The sequence below is a fragment of the Balaenoptera borealis genome (genome assembly GCF_965194805.1).
Source record: "Balaenoptera borealis genome assembly, chromosome: 1".
NCBI lineage: Eukaryota > Metazoa > Chordata > Mammalia > Artiodactyla > Balaenopteridae > Balaenoptera > Balaenoptera borealis.
In genome coordinates, this window is record NC_138860.1 from 146145502 (window position 1) to 146172845 (window position 27344).

A 27344-nucleotide genomic window follows, 5' to 3' on the forward strand; every position below is an offset into this window, starting at 1 on the left:
AAGCCTTAAAATAACCTTATGAAGTAGGTAATAATGAATTATGATGATCCCCATTTTCCAGATGAAAAAAACAGTCTCAGAGAAATTAGGTAGCTTTTTCAAGGAAATCAAATCCAGGCTGTGTTCTTTCTACCAACCCACCCTCAAGTTGCCCGCTGCCTCTCCCCTCCGAGGCCGCTCACCAACACCTACCAGATCAACAGAGACAAGATGGTCATCGACCATGTTCCTCCATCTCTTCATGGGCTGCAGATGAGTTTCGTAAATGCCAGGTCAGTGCAGTTTGTACTTTAACTTGTTGCTTCTAAGGAGTCGGTGATGGGGGTACATCTGAGAGCCCAGGCCATTTGTATATGGCCTTTGAGTTTGCACCAGGCCTCTTTTACACTGCACTTCTGTGCTCCTCACCAGAGGCAGGGTTGGTACCATCTCCAGGTTGGGATTCGGGGCTGACACTATGTCGGCAGTGGAACTGAAAATGTGAAGACACCCACCCCACATCTGGTCACAGGCAACCTGGGAGTCATTTCTAGGAATCATTTCTAGAGTTATCGAGGTGAACATTTGCTTGAATTATGCCATTTCAAGAGACCCTTAGGGTCACATTTTTCTTTCATCCAGTTTAATGGTGAGGCCACATCGAACGACAGGGCAATCAGCGTGCTATTCAGAATGATGAAAAGATGAAGGGAAAGCACTTTTCCAAGCTCAAATAAAACAAGTCAGACCCACCCTACATGAGTGCTACCTGCCTTTGCTGTGCTCACCCCTAAGGAAAGTCCCCTGACTTTGAACTTGGGAGAGGTGATAGGTGAAGGGTGAAGGTGTTTGAGTTTTTTCCATGTGCTACTATCACCATGGTTCTCAGGGTTATCAGCAAATTCTGGAGACAAATGTTAAATCTGATACCAATCGTCTACTATACTTCACTTCCCAACAAGGTCAGGGCAGCCATCTATTTCTCCCTAAATATAATAAAGTCCTACCAAAGTTATACAATAAGAACAACACGTATTTGGTTAATTAGCCTCATACAGTTATCATTTTTATAATGCCTATTTGTGAAACATTTTCGCACTTAGCATCTCATCTGAACCCTCCTGACCCTAAGTGATAGGTAGGCAGAGCCCTCCCAGTTTATATACATATGAGGAAACAGAATCAAAGAGAGTCAATAAAAATGTCAACTCAAAAAAAAAAAAAAATGTCATCTCACTTATAGAGAGAGAACATAGTATGTGCCAGCACGGTTCAAAGTGCTTTAAATATTTCAATTTATCTAATATTCACCACAATCCTGTGAGGTGGGTACTATTATTATCCCTGTTTTGTAGATGAAGAAATTTGGGCCCAGAGAGGTTAATAATTTGCCCTGGGTCCACAGCTGGTGAAAGATACAGAGAGAATTTGAACTCAGGTAGATGGGCTCTAGAGCTCTACAGCCTCTTACTGACTTGCTCAAAATCACGTAGCTAGAAAGAGGCAAACTGGAATTCAAAGCCTGGCCTGTCTGACTCCAGACCCTGTATTTACTGAGTAACAATAGCTCACATGTCTGAGTGCCCAGCACGGGGCTGTTCTAAGCACTTTATTTGTATGCACTTATTTAATCCTCACCACTTTCCAAGTGAGGAAACTGAGGCATAGAAGTAAAGTGACTTGCCCAAGGTCCCAAAGCTGTGGCAGAGAAAGGATTTGAACCCAGGCAGTCCGGACCTGGAGCCCAGTACTTATTGCCTCACTAACCGTCTGTCCTCTCAGCTGCTTACCCCAGAGTCTGTTATACATGAATAAAAACCAAGCTGCAGCATATTTTTCCATCATTCTCATTGGTTTCTGGAGTCACAGATAAGCCTTCTGTCCGTGCAAAGTCTAAGGCATTTCTGGTTACTGGTGGCTTTCTGTTTACTTTGCCCAACTGTTTGCTCTCTGGGGACAGAAGCTGACAGTAGCACTCCCTGTGCAGGCTCTTCATGGATCCAGGAGCCTCAGTCAGATCTCCTGTCACATAGAGAAGATGAAGACATCCAGGATGTGGGCTTGGAGGGCACCGGCAGAGCTGTTTCTTCTCTGTGCTGCCCTGGCATGTCTCAGTTTGCCGGGTTCCAGGTAAGTGACGGTTCCGAATGACTCCCTGATCAATAATATGACGGGGAATATAAAGCCACATCATAGTGACCCTCTCCTTGTCACATGCCTATTAAATAAGGAACATCTCCTGAAGCAATTTGTATGCGTCTGATAAAATAATATCAACAACTCTTCAGATTGTTGTGGAACCCAGCGACCGACTTCAACAAAAGTTCTTGTAGGAAACTGACATGTTTAAATGTATTTTGTCATGCTGAGAATACTTGTTCTGTATTCTGAACAAAGCCTTGGCATGATTCTTTATGCAAAAGGGTTGTTATGTATGGGGAAAAAAGCCAATTCATAACAATGATTTTAACATGAAAGTGACCTACCCTACCTGCTCATCAACCTAAACGCTTTGTTCTCAGGCTCTCGCACTCTCTCTCTCTCTCTTTCTCTCTCTCTCTCTCTCTCTCTCTCTCTCTCTCGTTCTCGCTCTCCCTCTCTCTTTCTCACACATACACACACACATTCCAGATGTTCACAGCAGTTAAATGCTAGCTAATTTATTTCATAATTTTGGGGGGTATTTGTTAATAGGGTGCAAAACAGGCTAAAAAAAAAATATCTGAGTTGAAAGCTCAAACTTAATCTGAGTGAAAGTTCAAACTTGGGCTCCACTGAAAGAAGCACCAGTGACATGGCAATTGGGGGATCCTTCTGGTACAGGAGAAGCCGCTACCATCAGAGGGTAAAGCTGTCAGCTGTCCTAGGCTCCTTGTGAGCCATCCCGTGGGAGGAAGGACTGTTAATGCCATTCCTCTTACTCATCCCATAAGAGCTGTGTGCGCACAGTCTCCCATGGGAGGAGCACCTGTTACCCGTTGTACGCACCCCCTGGTGTCAGCTCTGCTGAGGACTCAGCCCCCACTGGGCACCACCCTGAGACTAGGGTGATGAGTGTTCACTACCCATTGGGCACTCAATGAATAATAGGTATTATGATTATCAAGACTCTCAACTTGGCCCTGAGAAGAACAAAGAAGCCAAGGCCTTCCTTGTGTGTCCTATGTGTCCATCAGGATCCAAGGAAATGTGTCTGGAATGGAGGGTTTAAAGGGATCATAGCCACCCTACATATGGACCCCTATGTGAGGCCCCTTGTTAGGCTCTGAGGCTACAGAAGTGAATAGCACACAAAGGGCTCATGTTCTCATGGAGAAAACCAACATGTGAGCACATATTATGTGTGCTGTTGCAATAAATAGCACAGGGGCAGGTGGGAAACAAGAGAGCGAGTGATTGGCTTTACTGGAGATGGAATCTGGCAAGGCTTCTGGAAGAGAGGATGCTTGAGCTGAATCTTTACATAGGAATAGGTATTTGCCAAATGGCCAAGGAGGTGAAGGGTGTTCCAGGCAGAGGAAGCGGCATAGACAAGGGCACGGAGATGAGAGAGCCTGGCTTGTTCCTGAAGCCACACATCTGCTTCAGTAAGCCTCGAGCACAGGTCAAAGTGGGGAGCTGCCAGAGATGGGACCAAGGAAGAGTCAGCAGGAGACAGATCCTGGGTGGAGCTGGGGCGGGGGGGGGGGGGGTGCCCGTACACCAGCTAAGGAGCTTGAACCTTATCCTCTAGGCAGTGGGGAGCCATGGAAGGGTTTTAAGCAAAGGATTGATCGACACAGTCAGATTTATGTATTAGGAAGTTCACCCAGAGGTAGGAAGTGGAGATGTGAGTGGGTGAGTATAGACAACAGGCTGGGAAACCTTGCTTAATCATCCAGCAATGTCATGAGATGGGGTGTTATCCTTACTCACTATGTAGAAGAGCAAACGGGTCCTCAGAGAAGAGGAGAGATTCATTCACATCTCATGAGTCTCAAACCCTTACCTGAATCCAGGTTTAGTGCTCTGGGCTCTGCCCACGATTCCATGGAGCAGTCTTGAACGTGGCATGTGTTTGAATTCCATACACGAAGTGGAGGAATAGCCTTCAGTTCTGCAACAGGAAATGCTGAGACCTCCTTTGTACCAGCTAAGAAAGGTTTCTGTTTTTAGTTACTCTTGTAATCAAGTCAAATGAAATACTCATGGGGCTTCCCTGGTGGCGCAGTGGTTGGGAGTCTGCCTGCCAATGCAGGGGACACGGGTTCGAGCCCTGGTCTGGGAGGATCCCACATGCCGCGGAGCAACTAGGCCCGTGAGCCACAATTACTGAGCCTGCGCGTCTGGAGCCTGTGCTCCGCAATGGGAGAGGCCGTGATAGTGAGAGGCCCGCGCAGTGCGATGAAGAGTGGCCCCCACTTGCCGCAACTGGAGAAAGCCCTCGCACAGAAACGAAGACCCAACACAGCCATAAATAAATAAATAAATAAATAAATAAATAATTTTAAAAAAAGAGTCTCTTCCATACAAGGAATCACTTGAGGCTGCTATCAGTCAAGATGGAGATGTTGAATTATTAAAAAAAAAAAAAAAAAAATGAAATACTCATTATGTCATCTTAAGACTTATGTTTGCTTATTGCCACTCTGTGCCAGGCACTTAGGTATATTAAGTCTAATTCTCAAAGCTATTTGAGATAAGTGCTATTGTTTATAGTTTACAGAGAGGGAAACTGAGATTTGGAGAGATAACTATCTCTAGGCTCCTCACTTAGTATATCGATATAACAGAATATGGATTCATATCTGTTTTTTTCTGGTTCCAGAGCCCCTGTATGTCCCTGTGTCTTTCTGCCTCTTGCTAATGCATTATCTCTTCTCCACCTGCACTGTGGATCTGATGTGCTGGACTCCCAGGCCATTTCTCTGTCCCTGGACCACACATTTGCTGCCTTGAGAGTTTGCTTTAAATTTCATGTCTACAATAGCAAATGACACAGAGAAGAGAAATTGAAAATCCACCACCCAGAAGATGCCCCTTCCAGAAAAGAGGAAGGATGCTATTTGCAAAGGATGCAGCTGCCTAACAAATTGTGTGTGACAAGAAAGTTGTTGTGTCAGGGCATTTCTTCAGAAAGCCAAAATATATTGATGCACCCCGTCTAGGTAAGCTTATGGCTCGCAATTTACTGCTGACCTAATCCTGCCGTACGCGATGGATCCATCTTTATTTGATCAGAGACTCCTGTTAGAAAGAGAGTAGGAGACAGGGACCAAGTGAAATATGTCCTTCTGCTGGCAGCTGCCTTCCATGCACCTCGAGGAATGGCGGGTACCTCCTTGCCAGTCCTTACGTAGAGGATATGTTCCAAGGACTTGTAGAAGGGTGTTTGCTGTAGCATTGTTTGCAATTGCAAAACATGAAAAAAATGTATAAACATCCTTCAAAAAGAAAAAGAATAAGTTGAATGCAGTGTATGTCTTAAGATGGAACATGTAGATAAAAGAAAGGAACAAGACCTCTTTATGAATCAACATGGATAGGCCAGAAATACAATGTTGATTGACAAAAGCAAGTTTTAGAATACTATGTCCAGTATGAGTGCAGCTCACAAAAGCAACGCTATGTATTGTGTCTATATGTATGTATGTAAACATTTAAAAAGCTGGAAGGATATACTCCAAATTCATGACAGTAGTATCCTCTGAAGAAGAGAGGAAAGTGAACTGGGGCTGGTGTAAACCACAGATGTCAAATTTATAAGGTTATTTTTTATTAAAAAAAAAAAAGACTTGAAGGAAGTGTACCAAAGTGTTAACAATTGCCAATCCTGTGTTGTGAATACCTGAGTATTTATTATTTTGTTTTCTGTACTTCTCTGGGCATGTTTAATTTTTCAACATTAAAAATACACAGAGGATCTTGAATGACAGAAGTCAAGGCAGTTGGTCGGAACGTCCATCTGGTTCATCTCTGTAAATTCACAGCGTGAAGGCACGTGTTATAATAACCATACATAGAGGTCCTGACTGCCCCTGTCCTCTCTTGGGTCCATGCTAGTCCCAGGAATTAAAGATGCAATTTAATGCTAGCCTTGCTTTCAGATTTGCATTTTATAGTACTAATAAACCACACACATTTATCCAATGTAATTTACAAACATGCTGTTTATTCAGCTGATTACTTCATTGTACTGCCACCTCCATAATGAAAAGAGATCTGGTGGTTGTAACCACTTTTTACCAAGTTCCTTCTGTAAGTGATCATCTTGCCCATTAACAGGCTTTCACATCTCAGAGGGGAAAATAATCGTGATTCTTAATAGCGTGTGTGCACATTACTTATCTACTCAGTCTCCACTGTGGCCTGAATTGGGTGGAAAGTTGCTAAAAAGACAATGTAACTATTTCTTAGTGGCAACAGAAAGAGGATACCCTGCAGAGCTGTCAAATACCTACTCAGGAGAAGACAAATCACAGGCAATATTGTTTTGTCAGACCTGGGCAGATTAGTAGATGAGAGCACATTCTGAAGCCCCGCGCGCCCCCCCCCGCCCCCCCCCCCCCCCCCCCCCCCCCCCGCCAATGCTGGGCAGCATTCTACCTCAAGTAACCATTTTAAAGACTCCATCTGTGGTTCCCACTAGTCTTTGACCTTTCATTAAAGATCCAGCTTTACTAGGCAATTGATTTTTGCTGGTCTCTGGGGTGGTCATGGAGATAGATTTCACTGTAGTTAATACTATCCTCTTTTTCAGGACTCTTGCCAAGTGAGAATGTATATTGTTAGTGACCTTGTCTGGAGTGATATGTTAAAATTCTGAGACAGTGGAAACGATGTGATGCTCCGCCCAATGACTGAATCTTGGACACAGGGATGCAAGAGGCCTTGCATGGAGGTGGAGGGGACTGGCAGAGTGGATGCTGGCCTGGCTCTCCTAGGGGCAGCATAGAGAAACGGACCTAACGGAGACTTAGAGTTGAGCAGACCTCGGCTCAGACCCCAGCATGACCACGTACCAGCTGCATGGCTCTCGGCCATTTCCCTCATCTCTCTGGAGGGCTGCTGCCTGCTAGCATTGCTGTCAGGATTAGATGAGATGGCATGGGTGAAACATCTCACGCAGGATCTGACACGTCCTGGGCGCTCAACAAATCTTAATCCACTTTCTCTTCTCTTGTCCCTTTTTACCTTGAAAAGAAACACAAATTACAAAGAATCTTGCAGTGTTATACATTCTTTCAGATGCAAGAAAAATAGAAACCATAATATACCCATCGTATTACACATGGGGAAACCAGAGGCCTAGGCAGATTAAATAACGTGCCCATTCATTCCCTCTTTTACTCGATGTCCCAAGGGTGCCAGGAACTCAACAAAAAGTGTTGCCTTACCTTCTAGACAGGTTTCAGATCTCATATTGCTTGACTGCTCTGCAGACGTGACACCGTCTGCCTCTCCCATCCCCCCACCCCCCCGCTGGCCTCACCCCCTCCCCTACCCACCTCTACGTACTGTCCTCGCCCTGGCCTGGCAGACACCAGTCTCTCCTTGTCAGCTGGTTGTGCTTATGTTGCCAACAGCCTTGTCCTTGGCCGGCGTCTCTCAAGAACAGTCTTATCCTCTCCCAAAGCTTTTCATGATCAGATCTGTATCCCGAGTACAAATCCCTCTCCTGAGTTCCAAAACTATGTCGGAACTATTTATCAAATGACTCTACTACGTAGGTGTTCCACAGACACCTGGAACTCCGCTTGTCCCAACTCCATCATCCTCGACAAATTCCTTTGCTCCTAAGCTCCCCACGCACCCAGCCACTCAAACTAGAAACCAGCATCGACCTAAACCTGTGTCTCTCTCTAACCCACACCCCCCATCCTATTACCCATCACTCTATCCATTTCACCTGAGAATCATCTAGTAAGTCTGTCTTCCCCATCCTCTCTCCCCTGGATGCTGCAATGGTGCAAGCTCACATCACTCGTTGGTACCACTGCTCGAGCCTCCTACCTGCTTTTCCTGCCTCAGGGCTCTTCCCACCTCCATCCAGCCTCCGTACTGCAGCCACAGTGATGTCCTAAAGCTCAGCTCTGACCGTGGCGCCTGCATGCTTAAAAACCTTGCCTACCGGATAAAGTCCGGAAGAGCTAAGGCGTGAGGCATGTTTCTCTTTTCCTATCCTAAGCGAAACTGTGAGTTCCAGAAGGCAAAACCCTTGTCTTATAATTCTCTGTGTCCTCTTTAGCATAGTATCCTGCACATGGTTTGTTCTCAGAAAGAGTTTCATAGACTCACAATGTGAGAGGGCAACTTAAAGACCACCTGGTCCAAACTTCTCATTTTCCAGGGGATAAAACAGAGGCCCCAAGACGGGGAGGGTATTGCTGGAGGTCATACATCAGGCTGTGGTTGTAATCCCTGCATATCTAAAGCACTTTAGAGTTTATAAAGTGCTTTCACGTATACTTTCTTATTTAATCCTACAAATAGCCTAATGAGCTAGGTATGATTCTCTCATTATATAGGTGAGAAAAGGCAAGCTCACAGAGGTTGAAAAACCCGACCAAGATGATCCAGCTGCTGATGGACTGTCTTCTGACCAGAGTTCCGCACTCTTTTGACCCTAGCTGGCCATAAGGTCAGGCAGTAACTGGGGGTTCAACAAATACTTGTTGAATGAATTAACCTATACATGACTGATAAAGGAATAGCCTTGCACAAATGAGCAAATATATATTTATTGCATGGACAGACAGGTGGTTGGATGTATATTTAATTCCCTTCTGATACTTGACTCTCTTCTCTATGATGACCTTTTAGGGGTGAAAGGCCACCCTCTCTTGAGTCAAATGCAGTCAACGAGAGCCTTGCCAAGACTAGACAGACGCGGAGTGTGGATGTCACCTCAATGCCTATTGATTGCGAACTGTCCAGCTGGTCCTCCTGGACCATATGTGATCCCTGTCAGAAGAAAAGGGTAGGTACCCAGGCCTTTGGGAGACCTCTAAGCTTCCAGGAGCCCTAATCCTCAGCAAGATCGGCTGAGGCATTACTGACAGTGCCTGCATCATAGTAGGACCTGGGTAAATGTTGGCTGATTTAATTAATGGATTTTATTCCTCTGAGTTTCCAAGGAGCAATCAGATCCTTTCTTTGATCTTTCAGATTTTTGCCAAGCATATTTGTCCTTGCTCCCATTAGCAGCTTCTTAATTAGACTTCCTACCTCCAACCTTGCTCTTTCAATCCATCTTTCATGGTGCAACCAGGGGAGCTATTGAAAATGAAAGTCTGGCCAGTCTTTCCCCAGCTTGGACATCCAAAGTCTATGCATGGCCCTTAGGATCAAGTCCAGACTCATGGTATTCAAGGCCCCCCCATGCCTTAGACCGGGCCTACGTCTCTGTAGAACATCCCCCATGCCAGCACACAGAACACGTGTATTTTTCTGACCATTTCACACTGTCTGTTCCTTTATTCATGCTGCTTTCTTAGGCTGGAGTGACCTTTCCACCTCCTTCACCAGCTAACACCTACTCATGATTTGAAACTGCTTAGCGGCCGCCTCTTTTGAGAAGCTTTCCCTGACTTCTCAGCCCCCCTTGCCCTTAGATAGATACCTTTTTATGAACTAGAATAGCTCCTTATTCCTCCTCTATCCTAACACTTATCATTTACTTTTCTTTTATTATTGGTCTTTCCATTAAATGGTGAGCACTTAAAAACTTATTCAATACTGTATCTTCAGTGTATAGGCCAATGTCTAGCATGTAAGAGGTGCTCCATAAACATGTGTTGTTTGATCTCATCATATTTCTTGACATCTCTATAAGGAAGGGAGGATAATTGTTACACTTTCTGTTAGGCAGATAGATAAATAGAGACCCAGAGCAGGTAAGTGATTTCTTGGGTTCACCCAGTAGCAAAAACAGACCTTGAACTCAGGCCACTGGCCTCCTTGTCTAGCATTCTACAAGTCAAAACACACAGCCTCTGCAGTATTTGTTCTTCGATCTTCCTTGTCACAGGAGGGCTGACCCAGGAGCCAGCTCTAAAAGCAGGATATGTGTCAGAGAAAAGAGAACGGTTCTCATTTCCCCGGCTCCTTGGGAAACTGAACCAGCCATGGGCTAGGACTCTAAAGAGGCTGTGGAAGTAGGCCCAGGACAGTTGCACGCTTAATTGGATCAATGTGGAGAGCCAGGCAGGCTCATTCAGTTCCCAAAGTAGGCATTACTGCTGATGTGATCAACATTGATCCAATTATCTGGATAATTGCTTCATCTGCATCATAAACCAGGAAGACCCAGCATGAGCCGTCCATCCATCCACTCACTCAGCCAGACAGAGCCCTGCGCTCAGACTTTGCTACACATGGTCCCTCAGTGGACATCACTGCTGTCTGCCGGGTCAGTGGCTGGGAGTTCATCAAAACCTTTCGACTGGAATTGGGAGATGTCTTTCCTCTGTCATCTCCACACTCCTCAAACCCATTTTGTCTCTGGTGCCTGGGGCTAGTCTTCTAGCATCTTCTTTGCAGACCTTATCGCTGTCCTGCCAGCCTCTGCCTTCCAGGAAGAAAGACTCTGGGAAAGCAAAGGAGCATGGGTGGATGGTTGTCTATGTTTCTTTTCTAGATTTCCGGATACCATGCACGTAATAACTGTGGCTGGTTAACATGTCAGTCTGTAAAGGGGCTGCTATCCTGGTTTGCCCCCTTTGGTGGTACCAAAATCTTGACTGCAGCTAGCATTTGGACGCCACCCAAATCTGATCATTTCCTTCCTCTGCAGTGGTTTCTCATTTCCCCGTAATGAAGTACTAAATCCAGCCTTCCTGAGGCCCGGGAGGCCCTGCCTCACCTGCTCCTGGCTATGTCTCCCTCCATCTCTTACCACTCTCCCTCCTTCACTCTTCACTCCAGCTGTGATGGATTTCTTCTTGTTTTCCTGGAACAAGCTGCATACTCTCTAGTCTCTCAGCTTTGGCACAGCAGTTCCCTCCACCCAGATTGCCCTTCTCCCCCCTCCTCAGCCAGCTCTCCATGTTTGCCTGACATGTCTACTCATCCTCTGGGGCTCAGCTTAGATGTCGCTTCCCCGTCTCCTAAGGCTGCACTGCGGATTCCCCTCCGCGCTTACAGAGCACTCTGTACTGCCCCTGTCATGGCACCCGTCGCACTGTGTTGTCACCGCCTGGTGTTGACCATCATCACCACCACCACCATCTGCAGCCTGCTCGAGGGCAGCCCAGAGGGCATGATTATGATCAAAAACAGACAAGCATAAATAGCACCTACCTTTTTCAACACTGGGTGGCTCAATCAAAATTTTGGAAATCCAATCAGTATTTCTGGAATAAACAATCTAGAGATAGAGAAATATTGACTGCTAAAAATTATTAATCATTAAAAAGAAAAATAAGCATAAGCAATTGAGTGCCTACTGTGTACCAGACAACATGAGGTTTCATATATATCTCATAATTGAAACTCCATAACTGTACATGTAGGTAATTCATTATCCCCATTTTATAGATTAGTAAATTGAGATCACAATGCTTCAGTAACTTACCTGATATCACATAACTAGAAAGTATCAGAGTCAGTGGCTCCAAAGTGCATGCTTTTGCGTTATAAGCTACTTAGTAAATGAGAATACTTGAATCAACCCATTGGATTAATCAAGCTGAAAGACTGAACTGGCTGCATCAATTCACTTACTACCTTTGACTCCAAAGCCCACGCTTTCCTCACATTTAGCAAATCTTTACTGATCACTGTGGATGAAGAAATTAAAGATAAGGTCCCTGCCCTCAGAGGGCTCCAAGTCTATTTGAAATAGACAACCAGCCAATGGCAATATAGATCCTTAAGTGTACCCCTTAGCTCCCCAGGTCTCCAAGGCTCTGCCCTTGGTTCACCTTGCTCCTCTCTGCTACAGTACAGACATGCCTACTTGCTCCAGCCCTCTCAGTTCCATGGGGAACCGTGCAGCTTCTCTGACAAGGAAGTTGAAGACTGTGTTTCCAACAGACCGTGCAGAAGTCAAGTGCGATGTGAAGGCTTTGTGTGTGCGCAGACAGGTATAAAGGGACACAGGAGTGGGAGGGGAAAGCTATCAAGTGAGCCAATGGCACATGATGATGGGAGGACTGGCTATTGCCTAGTGCTGAAGATCAGGGTCATGTGTCAGGTCAGGAGGCCTCCTTGCCCTCCTTGACCTCTTTTTACACGTATCATTTCATAAAAACAACCCTACCATGTAGGTGTTAATATTACCCCCATTTTACAAACTGAGAAATTGAGACTTGGAGAAGTTACTCACCCAAGATCATATAGCAGGTAAGTGGAGGAGGTACAATTAGGAATTGGGGAATTCAAATTACATTCACCGACATTAAGGACACCAAAATTATGTGTGCTAGAATCAGAAATCCCGAGTTAAATATTACTTTGACTTTGTGATTTAGAGAAGCCACTTAACCTTATCACATGTTGGTTCTCCAAACAGAAAATCAGAAGTGATGTTAATACTTTACAAGTTTGCTATAAGCTTCAAGTGACACAATGGATGTGAAAGCTCTTTGCAGACCATGAGTTCTGCTGGCTTTCTCAGAGGTTTGAGGCTAAATACAATGTAGCAAAGCCACCTGCAACAGTTAAATAGGGGGGGTAGCATCATTTATCTCTGAAAGCTCTTTGGTGAGAGAGTCCCTGCATTTCTGTATCACCAAGTAGGACATAACCCTTAACCCATGAGATAGTCAGTAAAACATTTTTGATTAAAGGAAGCAAGGGGAAAAAAAAAAAGACAGATGAACGGGCAGACAGAGGGAAGGAAGGAAGGAAGGAAGGAGCACACAAATGAATAATCATCAGCCGCGGAGCTAAGTAAACACTTGTCTTTTCAGTTCATTCCTCTAGCGCATTCAGGCAAACATATGCCTGTTTCTCCAAGGCTCCAGCAAAAATAAGAGTATTTTGACCCAAATTACCTAGATGGGAGTTGCAACTGTCTACATTCTCTGTAACCATGTAGACTGTGCTTAGGGATCTTTTCAGAAAGAATTAGTGATTCTTAGCGCAATTTCTAGGGCTTATTGCAAATGCGAAACTCCATCCAATAAATCTGAAAGACTTTTACAGGGTGTCCATGGACTCATTATGACCAGTGTTCCATGATTCTGACCAAAGCCATAATGGTTATTTGGGCGGGCTTTTAGTTTAAATGCCTTGTAAGGAACATATGAAAACCAGATTGTTACTCTTCTGCCTTTAATACCCCAAAACATTGGTTAAAAATGACCAGACACATCTGAGGAAAAAAGGTTACCTGTCTTATGGGCTTTATCCCCCAAGAATATACAAATAAGAAAGGAAGTCAAGTCAATGGGGAAAAGAGTTTCAAGGAAGCAAATAATTTTAAACATACAGTCCAAATAACTTTATCATCTAAAAGTAGTCCGAATGGCTCTGGTGTTGAAGACAGTGTGGTTTAGTGGGGAGAGTTTGTGATAAGAAAGCTATAGGTTCCAATCCTCCTGTCAGTACTTACCAGCAATGTGCATTTGGACCATCAAAGCACTAATAATAGTAATAACAACACATATCCAGCACTTACCATGAGCCAGTATTGTTTCATTCATTTAAATCCCTAGCAACCCTAGGGGGTAGGTATGACGGCGTCTCTATTTTACAGATGAGTAAATTGAGGTGGGGGGGGTGGTCAGGTAACATTTGGAAGGTCCCACGACTAGTACTATTACAGGACCCACCGAACCCACCACCTCTCACCAGTGCCAAGCAGAGGAGTCCAGCCTTCCTTCCTGTCTGGCCACTCGACCCCTGCCTAGCAGATCTGCCCTCAAGTACTTTCAGAAATATAACACTGGCTTCTTTGCGGGGGATAAACTGTGAATTCCATTACCCACCCACCCCGATACATGAGGACTAATGCAAACAGAGCATTAAAGGCGCAGCAAAGTGTCCGGCCCACAGTGGGTCTCAAACCTTGTGAGTCCCCTCTCTTACCGGCCTCGGACCATGGGTAACCCGCTTTCTCCATCCCAGGGAGGTGTGTGAACCGCAGACTTCTTTGCAACGGGGATAATGACTGTGGAGACCAGTCAGATGAGGGGAACTGCAGAAGGATTTATAAAAAATGTCAGCAGGAAATGGACCAGTACTGGGCCATTGGCAGCCTGGCCAGTGGGTAAGTTACCGCCTTCTGTCGTGGAGCTGGAAGGGCACACAGTTAAATGTGATTCTGGAGAAGAGACAGGGAGGGACCTGTACACAGAGTGGCTCCTTTTTCCCTTTCTGAAAAAGGCAGGGGTGTAAGCGGATGCTTGCGGCTGCTCCCCGAGGACAGACCCAGGGCCTCCGGGAGCACATCCCACGGAAAGATGGACCTACGCGGCTGCAGGGAGGGAGCGCTGAGGGCAGAGCTGTGTGTTGGGGCCACGGAGGCTCCACGCGAGGGCTGGGGGAAGGGTTATTTGACACGTGCTCTGTGACTGTGTTAGGTCCATTCTAAGCATTACCTTTGAATCCCCTTGACAGCTGCGAGGGAGGTTTATCTGTTTCCCTATCCTGAAGCCCCAGCAGAGGGGCTGGCCCAGAGGAGAAGCTGCTAAGTAATTAGCCCGTGAAGGAAGGAGTGCCTTTCCAGCATGGCTCTGCAGCCGCTCTGTGTGCAGCCAGTCGGGGGGCCTCTGAGTTGGTTAAATCCTCTGGGGAGGTGAGGGGCCGGAAGGGACCAGACTGGCCTGGCGCTCACCCTCCTTTCCTGCTGGGCTCTGCAGCTTCTCCGCCTCCAGGGGAAGAGGAGGGCCTCCCTTCAGACGCCTCACAGATCAGCGTGTGTGACGCAGTGTGGGGAGCAGAGCGGCCCTGGATGGGGTTCTCCCTCTTCCTAAATGAACGTCAGACCTCCGTCCTGAAAGGTTGTCATTAGAGATACAGACGCCTCATGTGGGGAAAACCTCCTCCCAGGACCGCCTTAGAAACTAGTGATTATGAGCCCCATCTCCTCGATAAGGAAACTGAGGCCTGGAAAGTTAAGAGAGTTCTCAGAAGTCACACGGCAGAGAGGGTGACAGAGCGGACATTCAGAGCCAGTACCAGAGGCTAACTGGACCCTGCAGGAGGGGCAGAAATACGGCTCACAGGCCACGGGACCCTGGCTGAGGCACTTGTCTGTGCGGTGCCTTAGTTTTGTCATTTGTAGACGGAAGTTAGTAATACCCTTCTTTCCAATCTGTGAGGGATGAATAAGCTAATGCCATGGTAATAAACTAATACACGAGAGGCAGCTGGTATGGGTGTGGTGGGAAGAAAGCAGACGCTGCTCTTGACTTGACACTCAGACTTTGAGTCCTGGCCCTGCCAGCTGCTGGGCAGTTCGGTTGCCCTCTCTGTGCCTCACTTTCCTCATCTGTTAAATGGGTATAATAATAATACCCATGGATTCAATGAGCCAATATGTGTAATTGATTATTACAGTATTAAAAAAATCAACGAATATGCATTATTATGCTACATGAAACTCTGTCACAGGAGAGAGAGCCTAAGACAATCCTGGTAGAGCAGAACAGGCCAACAGGCAGAAGCTAAAAGGAGACAGAGCTCCTTTGAACAAAAAAATGGCTGTCAGTAGTAGTCAAAGCAGACTTCCAAGAATGGTCTAGCATGGTAGGCAAGAACAAGCCTCCAGGAATGGAGGCTTCTTAGGAGGCGGTGAGAAAGAATGTCAAATTAGAGACAGGATTTTCATTCTTTCTAAATGGACATAATGGCATCCAGGGCTTCAGGGACATTGAGTAAGGTGATGCCCTGAGCCATCTGTGACTGTGTCTGTTTCCAGTTAGACCCTCAGTAAATGGGAATTAATTTAGTGTCTTGTGATGGGGGTCACACAGAAATTAAGAAGAAAACCACCATCCCCAAGGAGCACAGAATCTAGGGGAGACAGCAGACACATAAATAATAACAAGCCTTTATCACAGACCAAGTTGTGTTCTAAGCACTTAACAAATATGGACACGTGGAATCCTCACAACCACTCCAAGAGATAAGATTTTCTTTGTTCCCATTTTATGAAGGAGGAGACTGAGGTACAGAGAGGTTAACTGGTATACCCAAGGTTACCTAACTCGTAAGTGGCAGAGCAGGAATTTGACCCCAGGCATCTGGCTGCAGAGTCCATGCTCTTGCCTACCATGCTAGACCATTCTTAGAAGGCAACTGCACTAGGTGCAGGACAATAAATACACGAATGGGGCAAGCACGGGGTCTAATGAGGACCTCTAATGCACGCAGCTTGGTACAAGGGTCAGTGAAGGCTGCCCACACCAGACAACGACGGAACCCGTTCTTGAAAGATAAGTAAGAGATAAAACGGTGAATGGCTGGAAGGGCATTTAGGCATAGGGAACAGCCCTTACACAGAAGAGGAGCAAAGCAGACTGGAGGAAGAACACCCCCAAGTAGTGAGGGACTTGGCTTTGCGACTGTGGCTGGGAGTGTCCAGAGAGGAAGCCGGAAAGCTGGTTTCATCCAGACGTGGAGGGCCTTGAGGGCTGTACCAAGGAATTTGGCTGTCCTTTAGTAGGTCTACCAGTTGGGATTACACCCTCACCTCTTACCCTTCTCCGCCCCTTCCCTGCAGGATAAATTTGTTCACAAACAACTTGGAGGGCCCAGTTCTCGATCACAGGTACTACGCCGGTGCGTGCTCCCCCCATTACATACTCAACACGAGGTTTCGGAAGCCATACAATGTGGAAAGCTTCACCCCACAGGTATGTGCCAGCCAGGAAGCCACCTCAGGGCCATGGCAGGGACACTGGCAGAGCAGCCAGTAGCATGGATCCAGACCCGAGCGCCGATGCATCGCTTTTTCTCTCTGAGCTTCAATTCTTCATACGTAAAATGGGTGGTCCCGTCCTCTGGACACAGCGGTGAGGCTGACATGCCATGTGTAGTAAAGGCAGTACAGAGATGTAGTAGCCATAATCATACTAACAGTAATAACAAAAGCTCCCGTGAAGAGACAAGCATAGGGCTTCCCTGGTGGTGCAGTGGTTGAGAATCTGCCTGCCAATGCAGGGGACACGGGTTCGAGCCCTGGTCTGGGAGGATCCCACATGCCGCGGAGCAACTAGGCCCGTGAGCCACTATTGCTGAGCCTGCGCATCTGGAGCCTGTGCTCCGCAACAAGAGAGGCCGCGATAGTGAGAGGCTCGTGCACCGCGATGAAGAGTGGCCCCCGCTTGCCGCAACTAGAGAAAGCCCTCGCACAGAAACGAAGACTCAACACAGTCATAAATAAATAAATAAATAAATAAATTTATTAAAAAAAAAAAAAAAGACAAGCATAGCTTAGGATTTGTAGTCTCACAGATGCCTTTGCAACTTACCATCTATATCGTGTTAAAGGCTCTGTGCCTCCGTTTTCCTGTCTTTAAAATGGGAGTTATAAAGGTTCTACCTGCACGCAGAGGATTAGCGAGGTGATTAGTGAGCGTAAATGCTTAGCACACACAATACCTGGTTTAATTGGTGAGTCGCAGGAAGTGCTAACTCTTCTCTTGTTTTTGGATGAAAAAAAGGCTATTTTTGTTTTTTATTTATAGCCATAGATAGAGAAAACTGGTAGCTTCAGTTTCGTATTTGTACCAAAAGCAAATACAGACACTGTAGGTCCATACTTTATTTTGTCTTTGGAAAATTTCACAGACTTTCGTATATAAACATTGGTATGACAGCTGGGACACCCTACCTAGACTTCCAGAGTTTATATAGACATTACAAACAAAGAATTATATCAGTGATGGAAAAGCAAATGGTCAGTGGGGTAGGAAGTGACACAAGCGACTTAACCTCGTGACTGGAATCATGAGTCAATGGTTTGAATAAACATAGTCAGTTGAGTGACAAAGAGATAGATGTCTCAGATGCCAGGTGATACTAGAATCATCATGACAGACATGCAAGAATCCTAACATCCAGAGACAGCCAGATGACGGGAAGTGTTAACTCTTGTTATTATCAAGTCCTTGCCTATTACAACCAGGCATTGTTCTAAGCATTTTTTAAAGTTATAAAATGTTCTACCAAGATAAGCCTGTGTTATTAACAAACAGACTTAAAAGCAATCTCACAGGAAGTGGGGTTTAGAATAGACTGTGTTACAGTGTGACACACACACCTGAGAACTGAGGGGGAGACCTGGGTGCCAGGCCTGGCTCTGTCACAGGTCCCAGTTGTACTTTAGGCTAAGTCCCTGCTCTGCTCTGTGCCTCGGTTTCCTCATCTGTAAAATGAGGGGCTGGACTGCATGACGTGGATGGTAGTTTTCACGTCTAAAATTGTGCGGTCCTGAAGGTTAGACCGCTTCCCCTCCTCGCTCTCCCTTCCTGCGCCCCTCCTCCCACACATAGTTATTGGCTGGAAAAAGACAAAATGAGCCTTGGGACAAACACACCCTCCTCTGTGGTGTCCAGCTCCATCCCTGTGGCCTCCACTTTCAAGGGAGGATCTCAGAGTAGCCGTTTATCCTCCTGGTAAAAACAGCTCCTGGCCCAGGCAGGATATAGAGCTTCCTCTCTCCATAGCTGTGTTTTGGGCCCTGTGCCAGGCACTGTACAGTGTTTTACTCACATAAACTCAACCCTCAGAAGAAGCCCAATGAAGGACCCATTATCATATCCATTTTACACGTGAAGAAACCGGGGCACAGAGAGGTTTAGGCCAGTGTCCAGGGTTACCCAGCGAGAAAATGGTGCCTTCCACCTTGGGTACCTTACTCCCCGCCACGCTCGGAATCACACCTGCTTTTCTTCCTCGGAAGCTGAGGCGTTAAGGGGACTGCAAGCATCCAGAAGCCAGTGGGGTGTGGGCGGAGACGATTTGGGGCTGGTCACTCGGAGGCCACCGAGGCAGTGCCCTTGGCAGTTCCCTGTGCGCAGCACCACGAGCGCTGATTTTCGAGCTGACAGCTCCTTTAAGTTCTCAAAGGCACTTGGCTGCCCTGTCCCCGCATCGCCCCTGCACTGCCTTTCACCAGCCCCTCGTCAGCTGTCACTGAGCTCCTCTTACGGCCTCCACATTGGCTTGTCTCTCTGACGCCAAATTCATCCCTTCCAACCCAACCACTATTCCATCCCGAACTTCCTGATGCTCAGCTGCTTCCTCGGTTGGCTCATTCTTGGATTAAGCTCACATTTTGGCAAGTCATCCGGAGCCTCGGCATCTGGACGCCAGCACACTCTCTCATAGCACCTTTGTCTTCCCCTCACTCTTGTGTCTTCTGATACAGCTGCACTAGCATCCCTACAGTTTCTGGACCACACCCTGCCCTTGCCCACCTCCACATCTCTGCCTACAGCCCAGAATGTTCTCCTGCGTTTCTGTCAGTTGACATCCAAATCAAGCGCCCACCTCTGAGTATCAGCCCATAGTGTTGGACACATCTGTTTCTCCTGCTGGATCAAGAGCCCTGGGGGTGGAGACGTGGGCGCCTCTGAGTATTTTGTGTCCGGAGCACTTAGTCTAGTACCTGGAACATAGTAAGAGTACAGTGGGTATCTGTTGACTTGAATTGAACTGATGTAAGTCAAATGACATAAGGAACATTTTCTTTTTTCTTCCTTCAGACCCAAGGCAAATATGAATTTGCACTGACAGAATATGAATCATACTCAGATTTCGAACATAATGTCACAAGTACAACAATTAGCAAGTCTAGTTTCAGCTTTGGTTTTAAAATAACTGGGATATTTGAACTTGGCATTAGCAGTACAAGCGGTAACGGCAAACATTTTATTAGCAGGACCAAACGATTCTCTCATACGGTAAGTACCCTTTGGCTGCTCTTCCATTTCTATGTATTCATTTGAATTTTCATGCCCACAGATGTGTCTGTATTCCGTATTGCTACTAGTAATGGCAACCAATTATATTTGCTATCTTAAAAGCTTTTCGCAAAAAATACCTTGGCCTTACATTAACTTACTTTTCAGAAAGGCCAGACAGGGGTGGCCTTCTATAATTATTTACTTTCATTTTTTTTTTTTTTTTTTTAGTATGGCATTGTTTTTGTTTTTGTTTCTTTTTCTACTACTTTAATTTTATTGGAATATAGTTGATTTACAATGTTATTTTTTCAGTTTTAATTTTTTTATTGAAGTATAATTGATTCACAGTGTGTTAATTTCTGCTGTACAGCAAAGTGATTCATTTATACATATGAAGACATTCTTTTTTTTAATATTCTTTTCCATTATGGTTTATCATAGGTTATTGAATATAGTTCTCTGTGTACTCTCATTTTCTAATGAGCTTTTCCCTTGGTTTTTATTAAGCGGGAGAACATAGCTTTGCAAGACTAAATCATCTCTGGAGACTTTTGGACTCCCAGCAATTTGACTTCTGTTCCAAATATTCAGATGAAATTCCTCTCCAGATTGTCACCCAAGACCTCTTCTGAGGTCACCTCCAACTTCTTGGGGGCGTTGTTGTGGTCACATGCCTGTTTCTCCTGCTTGCTTTCTGCTCCTTATCAGTGAGTTTCCTTCCTGGGTTCTAATAGCCCCACCTGTTCTCTATTTAATTTGTGGTCCTCTTCCCTTCTTACTCTACAGCTGCCGCAGGTGACTCTTCTGTTTGCCCCCCTCCTCTACCAGGACAAGCATGAGACTTCACCACCGCTTCTCCCCTTTCTGTGAAGCTCAGACCTGCACCACCCACTTCTCTGGTTATCACTACTTAGATGCCTTGTGGACGCTCCAAAGCAAGCTCTTCCTCCCAAGCTGTTTGTGTTAAATAGCATTCTTTTCCTTCTGCCTTTCCAGGCTAGGAATGTCAGAATCATATTTGGCTCTCGTTTCTCTTCATTCCCACATTTGTTGGCCACCAAATCCCTTAGGTTCACTCTCCAGTATTTCTTCGTCTTTTTTTAGTTTTATACTTTTATACTTTTTTTTAGAAGTATAGTTGATTTACAATGTTGCGTTAACTTCTGCTATACAGAAAAGTGGTTCAGGTATACATATATATATATACATTCTTTTTTGTGTTATTTTCCATTATGGTTTATCACAGGATATTGAATATAGTTCCCTATGCTGTACGGTAGGACCTTGTTGTTTATCCATTCTATGCATAATAGTTTGTATCTGCTAACCCCAAACTCCTACTCCATCCCTCCCCCTGTCCTGGCCTTGGCAACCACAAGTCTGTTCTCTATGTCTGTGAGTCTGTTTCTGTTTCATAGATAAGTTCATTTGTGTCATATTTTAAATTCTACATATAAGTGATGTCATATGGTATTTGTCTTTCTCTGTCTGACTTACTTCACTTAGTATGATAATCTCTAGTTGCCTCCGTGTTGCTGCAAATGGCATTATTTCATTCTTTTCATGGCTAATATTCCATTGTATATATATACCACATCTTCTCTATCCATTCGTCTGTCTATGGACATTTAGGTTGTTTCCATGTCTTGGCCATCCAGTATTTCTTAATCAAACTCTGATTACATCTTCACTAGCCCAGGCCCTTTCATCTCTGGCTTCGGCCCTCCTAATGGGTCTCCTGTCTTCCAACTTGCCCCTTCAAATTTATGTGCTTCCAGAAAAATGTTTTTATGATACTAATCTAGTCATATCAGCTGCTCCCTATTGCCCATAAGGTGAAGATCAAAGCCCATGACTTAGTGGAAGAGGAGCAATTGGAGTGTGAAGTAAGGTGACGGGCAGGTCACTTGAAGAATCTTGGATTCCAGAGTGAACGAGGTGCATTTATTCTCTGGTTGCTGAGAGTTTGCAACATGAGCATGATGTGGTAGCAAACTAATCTGAGAGGAACATAGAGGAAATTAAAAGTCTACAGCGATTTATGTGAGAAGAAGGGGGTGGTGAGGGGCTCAGAAAGTTCTCTGCTGCCAAAATATCAACCAGCAGAAAATGAGTTGTAAACATGAACTAGACTGTAACTGTCTCTGCTTATTTTCCTTCATCTTCTCGGCTGTGAACAACTTGGGGACAGAGGCTGTTTCTTTCATCTTTAGATCCAGGATGGCACTTGGTAGGTGCTCAAGACTAAAATATAGTGATGAAGGACAGGTTGATTAGAAGGAAGTTGCCTTGTTCGGAGAGAAGGAGAGGGGTACCATCCTTTGCTCCTTCTCTCTCTCCCTCCCTCCCTCCCACCTCCCTGATTCAAACGGCCAGTTATAGAATGGTTACATCGTGCTAGGCACTAAACTAGACACTTGGGACCTAGAGACAAATATAACATGATTCTTGCCTTACAAGCTCACAGTCTAGTAGGAGAGGTAAACACGTTTGCAGATAACTTAGTCCTGAGTTTGATATCAGTCGTAATATAGCATGGTCTGTACTACAAAGGAAATATGAGCCACATGCAGTGCAATCCCGGGAGATGGAGTGGTTGTCAGGGAAATTCAGGGATGGCATCACATAGGCAGCAACAGGTAAGCAGGAATTTAAAATATAAGTAGGTGTGTGTCAGGCAGAAAAGGGAGGGAAGAGCATTTCTGGCAGAAGAAACATGTGCAAAATTATATTATGAAAGAGTTGTGGGGAAGAGTGAAACGTTAGACGGATGCTGAGGTACGGTGCGGGCAGTGGAGAATAGTCAGGTATGCGGGGTAGGGTGGGGAAAACTTCAAGGTTGTGGAAGATGAAGCCAGGAGGCTACTGGGGGACAGACTGTGAAGTCCTTACATTCAGAGTAAGGGAGTTGATTTTATTCTGCAGGCAGTAGAGAGCCAATGCAGGGTTTTGTTTTAAGCCCAGAAGGGCATCGTAATAACAGAGTTTTAGGACGTCAGCTCTGACTGGGGCATTGAGGGCAGCCAGAGGGAGAAAGGAAATCAATGGGGAAGCTTTTATCATAACCCAGACAGAGGAAGAAGGCTAAAATATTTAGAAAAGTCATGAACAGAGCACCTAGTGACTGCTTAGGTTGGAAGGATGGGAAGAAGGGAGTCATGAGTCACTGGGGCAGGACTAGGATGGGGGAGAGCAGGGCAGGGAGCAGAGGCGGCATGGCTTATAGAGCTGACGGGTCAAGCTGGCGGAGAGTTTTAAGATGAGGGAAGAATGTGTATTTCCCACGCATTCACCTTTTCCTCAGCCTTCACTGCAGTGTAGGAACCTCTCGCTTTGGGTTACAGTGACATTCCTGGATGCTTGACCTTCATCTAACATTACCATGTTTCAGTCTTTCCCACACACCAGGGGTCACCAAACTTTTTCTGTAAAGGGCCAGAGAGTAAATATTTCAGGCTTTGCGAGGCCGTAGGGTCTCTGTGGCAACCGCTGAGCTCTGCCGTGATAGGGTGACAGCAGTGATAGACAATGCATAGACAAGTACGCATGGCTGCACTGCAAAAAACTGGATTTACAAAACCAAGCACCGGATCCTGAGTGCAGGCTGAGCTTTGCTGACCGTTGCCATGTGCTACGGTGTCCAGCCTTCCTAAAGCACTACTTTTACTCTTTCTTGAGTGCCTTTTCTTCAGAGTTTAAAAAGCATCAACTGGCCTCTCTCGCCTTCCAAGATGGCCCACACTCTGGCTGTGGAGTGTGTGTCTCCCTGAATAAAACTTCTTTCTCTTTAAAAAAAAAAAAAAAGCATCAACCAAGAAGTTGCCTTTGCAGGTCCGCAAACCCTGTCTCCCCTCAGTGGTCCACGGGCACCTGCCCACGGGCACCCTGCCTTGTCTGCTTCTGCTTCCCTTTCTCCTTGGTCCTTATTTGCTACTGTAAGGAAGTGAGCGAAGAACAAGCTCTTCCAAGCTGAAAAGTACATCAGAATATTTCTGAGAAATGAAGGCTTGTCAAAGAGGCCACCTTCCCTCAAGTCTCCTAAAGGAATCATGAGTGATGACCCCTGGCCAAGAGCATCGGATGGTATTTGGAAAGTTCATCTTCTTGTTCCAGATTCCTGACTTTAAAGGTCTGCTTTTCCCTTGTTGGTCTTTCATTTAGAAAAGTGCATTTCTGCATGCACGCTCTGACCTTGAAGTAGCACGTTACAAGCTGAAACCCAGAAACCTCATGCTGCATTACGAATTCCTTCAGAGAGTCAAGCGGCTGCCCCTGGAGTACAGCTACGGGGAGTACAGAGATCTCTTTCGTGATTTCGGGACCCACTACATCACAGAGGCCGTGCTCGGGGGCATTTATGAATACACACTTATCATGAACAAAGAGGCCATGGAGAGATCAGGTACGCTGCCCAAGGACCATGGCTTTCCTGATGGGGCACATGGAAGTGTGAGTTAGCAGGGAGAGGCCTCTATTCCTTGTTGGGGGAGGGGTTATGAATTATGCTCCTAGTTTTCCTCATCCCTCCCTGGCTGTACTTTCACAGTTTCATTTACAGATTCCTCATCGTTTTTTGAATTGGTTGATGTTGGTCCTCCTTTGCCAGCCCTCTCTCTGGGCAGTCCTCTTTTCTACATAACTCCCTCTAGACAACAGCCTCTAATCTCCTGGCTTTAAATGCCTTGAACATGCAGATTATTCCCAATGTATATGTCTATCCTGAATCTCTTCTGTGCACCCAAGAGCTCATGTGGAAATGTCGCTGAGATATCTTCATTTGAGTGTCTGTCTAATGACCACCAGAAACTTAACATGCCCCCAAAGAGAACTTTTGCATATGTTTCTTTGCAGTCATCCACATCTCAGAATGGTTCCACCATTCAATCAGTGGCTCAAGGCAAAAACCTAGGCATCAACCTTGATTATTTTTCTTTCTTTCCAATCTATTAGTAAGTCCCATCAGCTCTACCCCCAAAATTATCTTTTCTATCTTGACTGTTACCACCTTATGCTCACGCCAGGAACAGTGTTTCTCAAAATTTAATAGGAATGTGAATTATCTGCAAATCTTGTAGGAGGTAGATTCTCATTCAGTAAGTTTGAGTTGAGACCCAAGATTCTGCATTTCTAACCAGCTTTGAGGTGATATCAGTGCTGTTGGTCCCTAGACCACACTTGAGCAGCAATGTTCCAGATTATTATCAGAGCCTCCAAACTAATACTCAACTCCCATTCCCTTTCTTCAGTCCATTCTCCGTACAGATATTATAGGTCTTCCCACTTGCAATCAACTTCAAGTCTAAGGTATGATTTCTTCCTCCCAATCCAGTGTTCTTTCCTCCAACATGGCATTTGTCAGGTTAACAGAGTGGCAGAGCCAGGGCTTGGTTACAGGTCCAGTGTACTTGCAAGAGGACACATGGTGTACAAGGTAAATTTAGATCAGTGTGGCCTCAGTCTTGCCAAGATCAAGGGTACTGTCCTCCATACCAGAGGTTTCAAAAGCACTTTTCATAGTTCCTCAGATTGCTTACTGCAGAAAGGTTCTATGATCAACTTGGATAAACATATAATAGATCTCACTTTTAGAGTTTCACAGGTGTGCTGAAATCAAGTGACCACTCCACCTCTTTTGACACAACATTTGTCACACTGGCTTGACTGCAAAAGCCCGGTTTCTTGTTATTCTTACTGTTACAAGAATTATAAGAGATATCATCATGGAATTCATGTTTCAAGGAACATGCTTTGGGGAAAACTGATCTACACCAACATTTCTAGACAATCCCAGGTGCCAAAGCTGTTCTCCTCTCCTTTCCCTGACCTCACAGTGCTACAGAAAGGTGTTTACAAGTCATACCGAAGACTTCAGCAAGCCCAGGATAGGAAGATGCCTTGGGGAGAATTAGAAAGGAACAGATGGGCAATGGTCCAAAGATGGAGAAGAAATAAGGGAAATCAGCTCCTTTTCTTTGCCAGGCACTATACCCGACACTTCGTAAGCATTAACTCAACTAATCAATTAACAAATTCTTTCTACTATACCAAAGAGTAGAGTGGGAAGGGTCGGGGGAAGGGGGTCAGCATGCAGCAGCCTCTACTCACTGGATCAATCCCTAGAGATTTGATAAGGAGCCACATTTTTAGAAAGTGACTCTGAGCATGTCCTGTCTTTGGAGAGCAGCAAAAACCCTCAGAGTCTTTGAAGAGGCTGAAAGGGGAAATCGATGCTGGTCTCTAATGAGGTCTCTACCCTGGTGCCAGGAGCTGCCTTGCATTTCTTGTCATCAGGCTGGCCACCCATCAATTTTCACCTGAGTCCCTGTGGGCCTCCAGGAAGGGTTAGGCCTCTGGAATCAATCACAGGAAAAAGCACAGGACAAATTACCTTCTAGGTCATGAGCCTCTTTTCTTGCTTCCTTCAGATTATTCTCTTAAGGATGTCCAGGCCTGTGCCAAATATGATTTTAAATTTGGAGTTGCCATAGAAGAGGTCTACGTCAAGCTGGGTGTGTCGGTTGGCAAGTGCAAGGGCATTCTCAATGAGATAAAAGGTGAGTAGCAAGGGCATGTGACTTCTCTGCTTATCTTCCTTCCCTGTCTAGAACCCCAGACCCAGTTGCTCTTTAAGCTAAAGACTGGGTGTTCCAAGGCATTTCAATTAAAATAATAATTCATTCAATAAAAATCTACCTAGCGCCTACTACGTGTTGGGTATACAGAAGTGAATGAGATGGTCTTCCTATCCTCATGGTACTCACATGAAGTAGGCAAACAAAGAAGCAAGGACAAGGCAGTGATAAGCACCAAACCCGGTCTGGAGCATCAGGACAGGCTACCTAGGGCAGGGATCACTTGAATTGCAACTTGAGGTTGTTTTCAGGCAGGAGAAAAATCTAACAATGAAAATTTTCTCTGTGGACCAGGAGTTGGCCTGGCTAGAGAGAGGATGCTCTAGGCTGGAGGGGTAGGAGCCAAGTGGAGGCAGTGGGGGAGACAGGTGAGGCAGCTAGTCCTTACCTGAGACAATGGGGGAGATGGAAACTAGAAGGACAGGCTAAGCCACAAATCATGTAGCAGAGTCCACATGGTGGGTTAGACCAGGAGGTGAGTGCTGAAGCCAGTGTGTAGAACCAGGTGTCTGGGAGCAGAGAATTTGGAGGCCACACAAGGGAGTTGGGAATCGACACAGCGAGTGGAGTAGGAAAGAGAGGCTGATCAGCAGAGCTCCAATCCTGACCCCTTCTGCACCCCGAGCAGCTCTCCTTCACCTGCTCTACTTACTAAGCTTGTCCCTGTATATGTGATCATATGTGAAGAAAGAGTTCCACGGCCAAGGCAAAACAAAATGAAACAACAACGGAATGAACTGCAGGTCTAGAACAGTTTCTCGTGACTGATACATGGTGGATACTGTTGTTTATTTTGCTGGGGCTGGGTTGGAGCACGCATCTTACATAGGGAGGCATGCAGAAAACATAGGTGCTCTTTAAAGAAAACTTGTAAAGTAACCCCCCCATCGAA

At 45.6% G+C, this 27344-nt stretch overlaps 1 protein-coding gene across 1 annotated transcript in view; it reads left to right on the forward strand.

The window, feature by feature from the left end:
• The first annotated feature begins 481 nt into the window (after positions 1-481).
• Positions 482-27344, forward strand: part of C8B (complement C8 beta chain) — a 42672-nt gene continuing 15809 nt past the window's right edge. Inside the window, exons 1-8 of the mRNA XM_082357577.1 lie at positions 482-2109; positions 8782-8938; positions 11903-12044; positions 14032-14173; positions 16631-16763; positions 19620-19817; positions 23982-24222; positions 26246-26374. Of these exons, the coding sequence (XP_082213703.1) occupies positions 2018-2109; positions 8782-8938; positions 11903-12044; positions 14032-14173; positions 16631-16763; positions 19620-19817; positions 23982-24222; positions 26246-26374 (1234 nt within the window). The 5' untranslated portion in view covers positions 482-2017. The remainder of the gene's footprint in view (positions 2110-8781; positions 8939-11902; positions 12045-14031; positions 14174-16630; positions 16764-19619; positions 19818-23981; positions 24223-26245; positions 26375-27344) is intronic.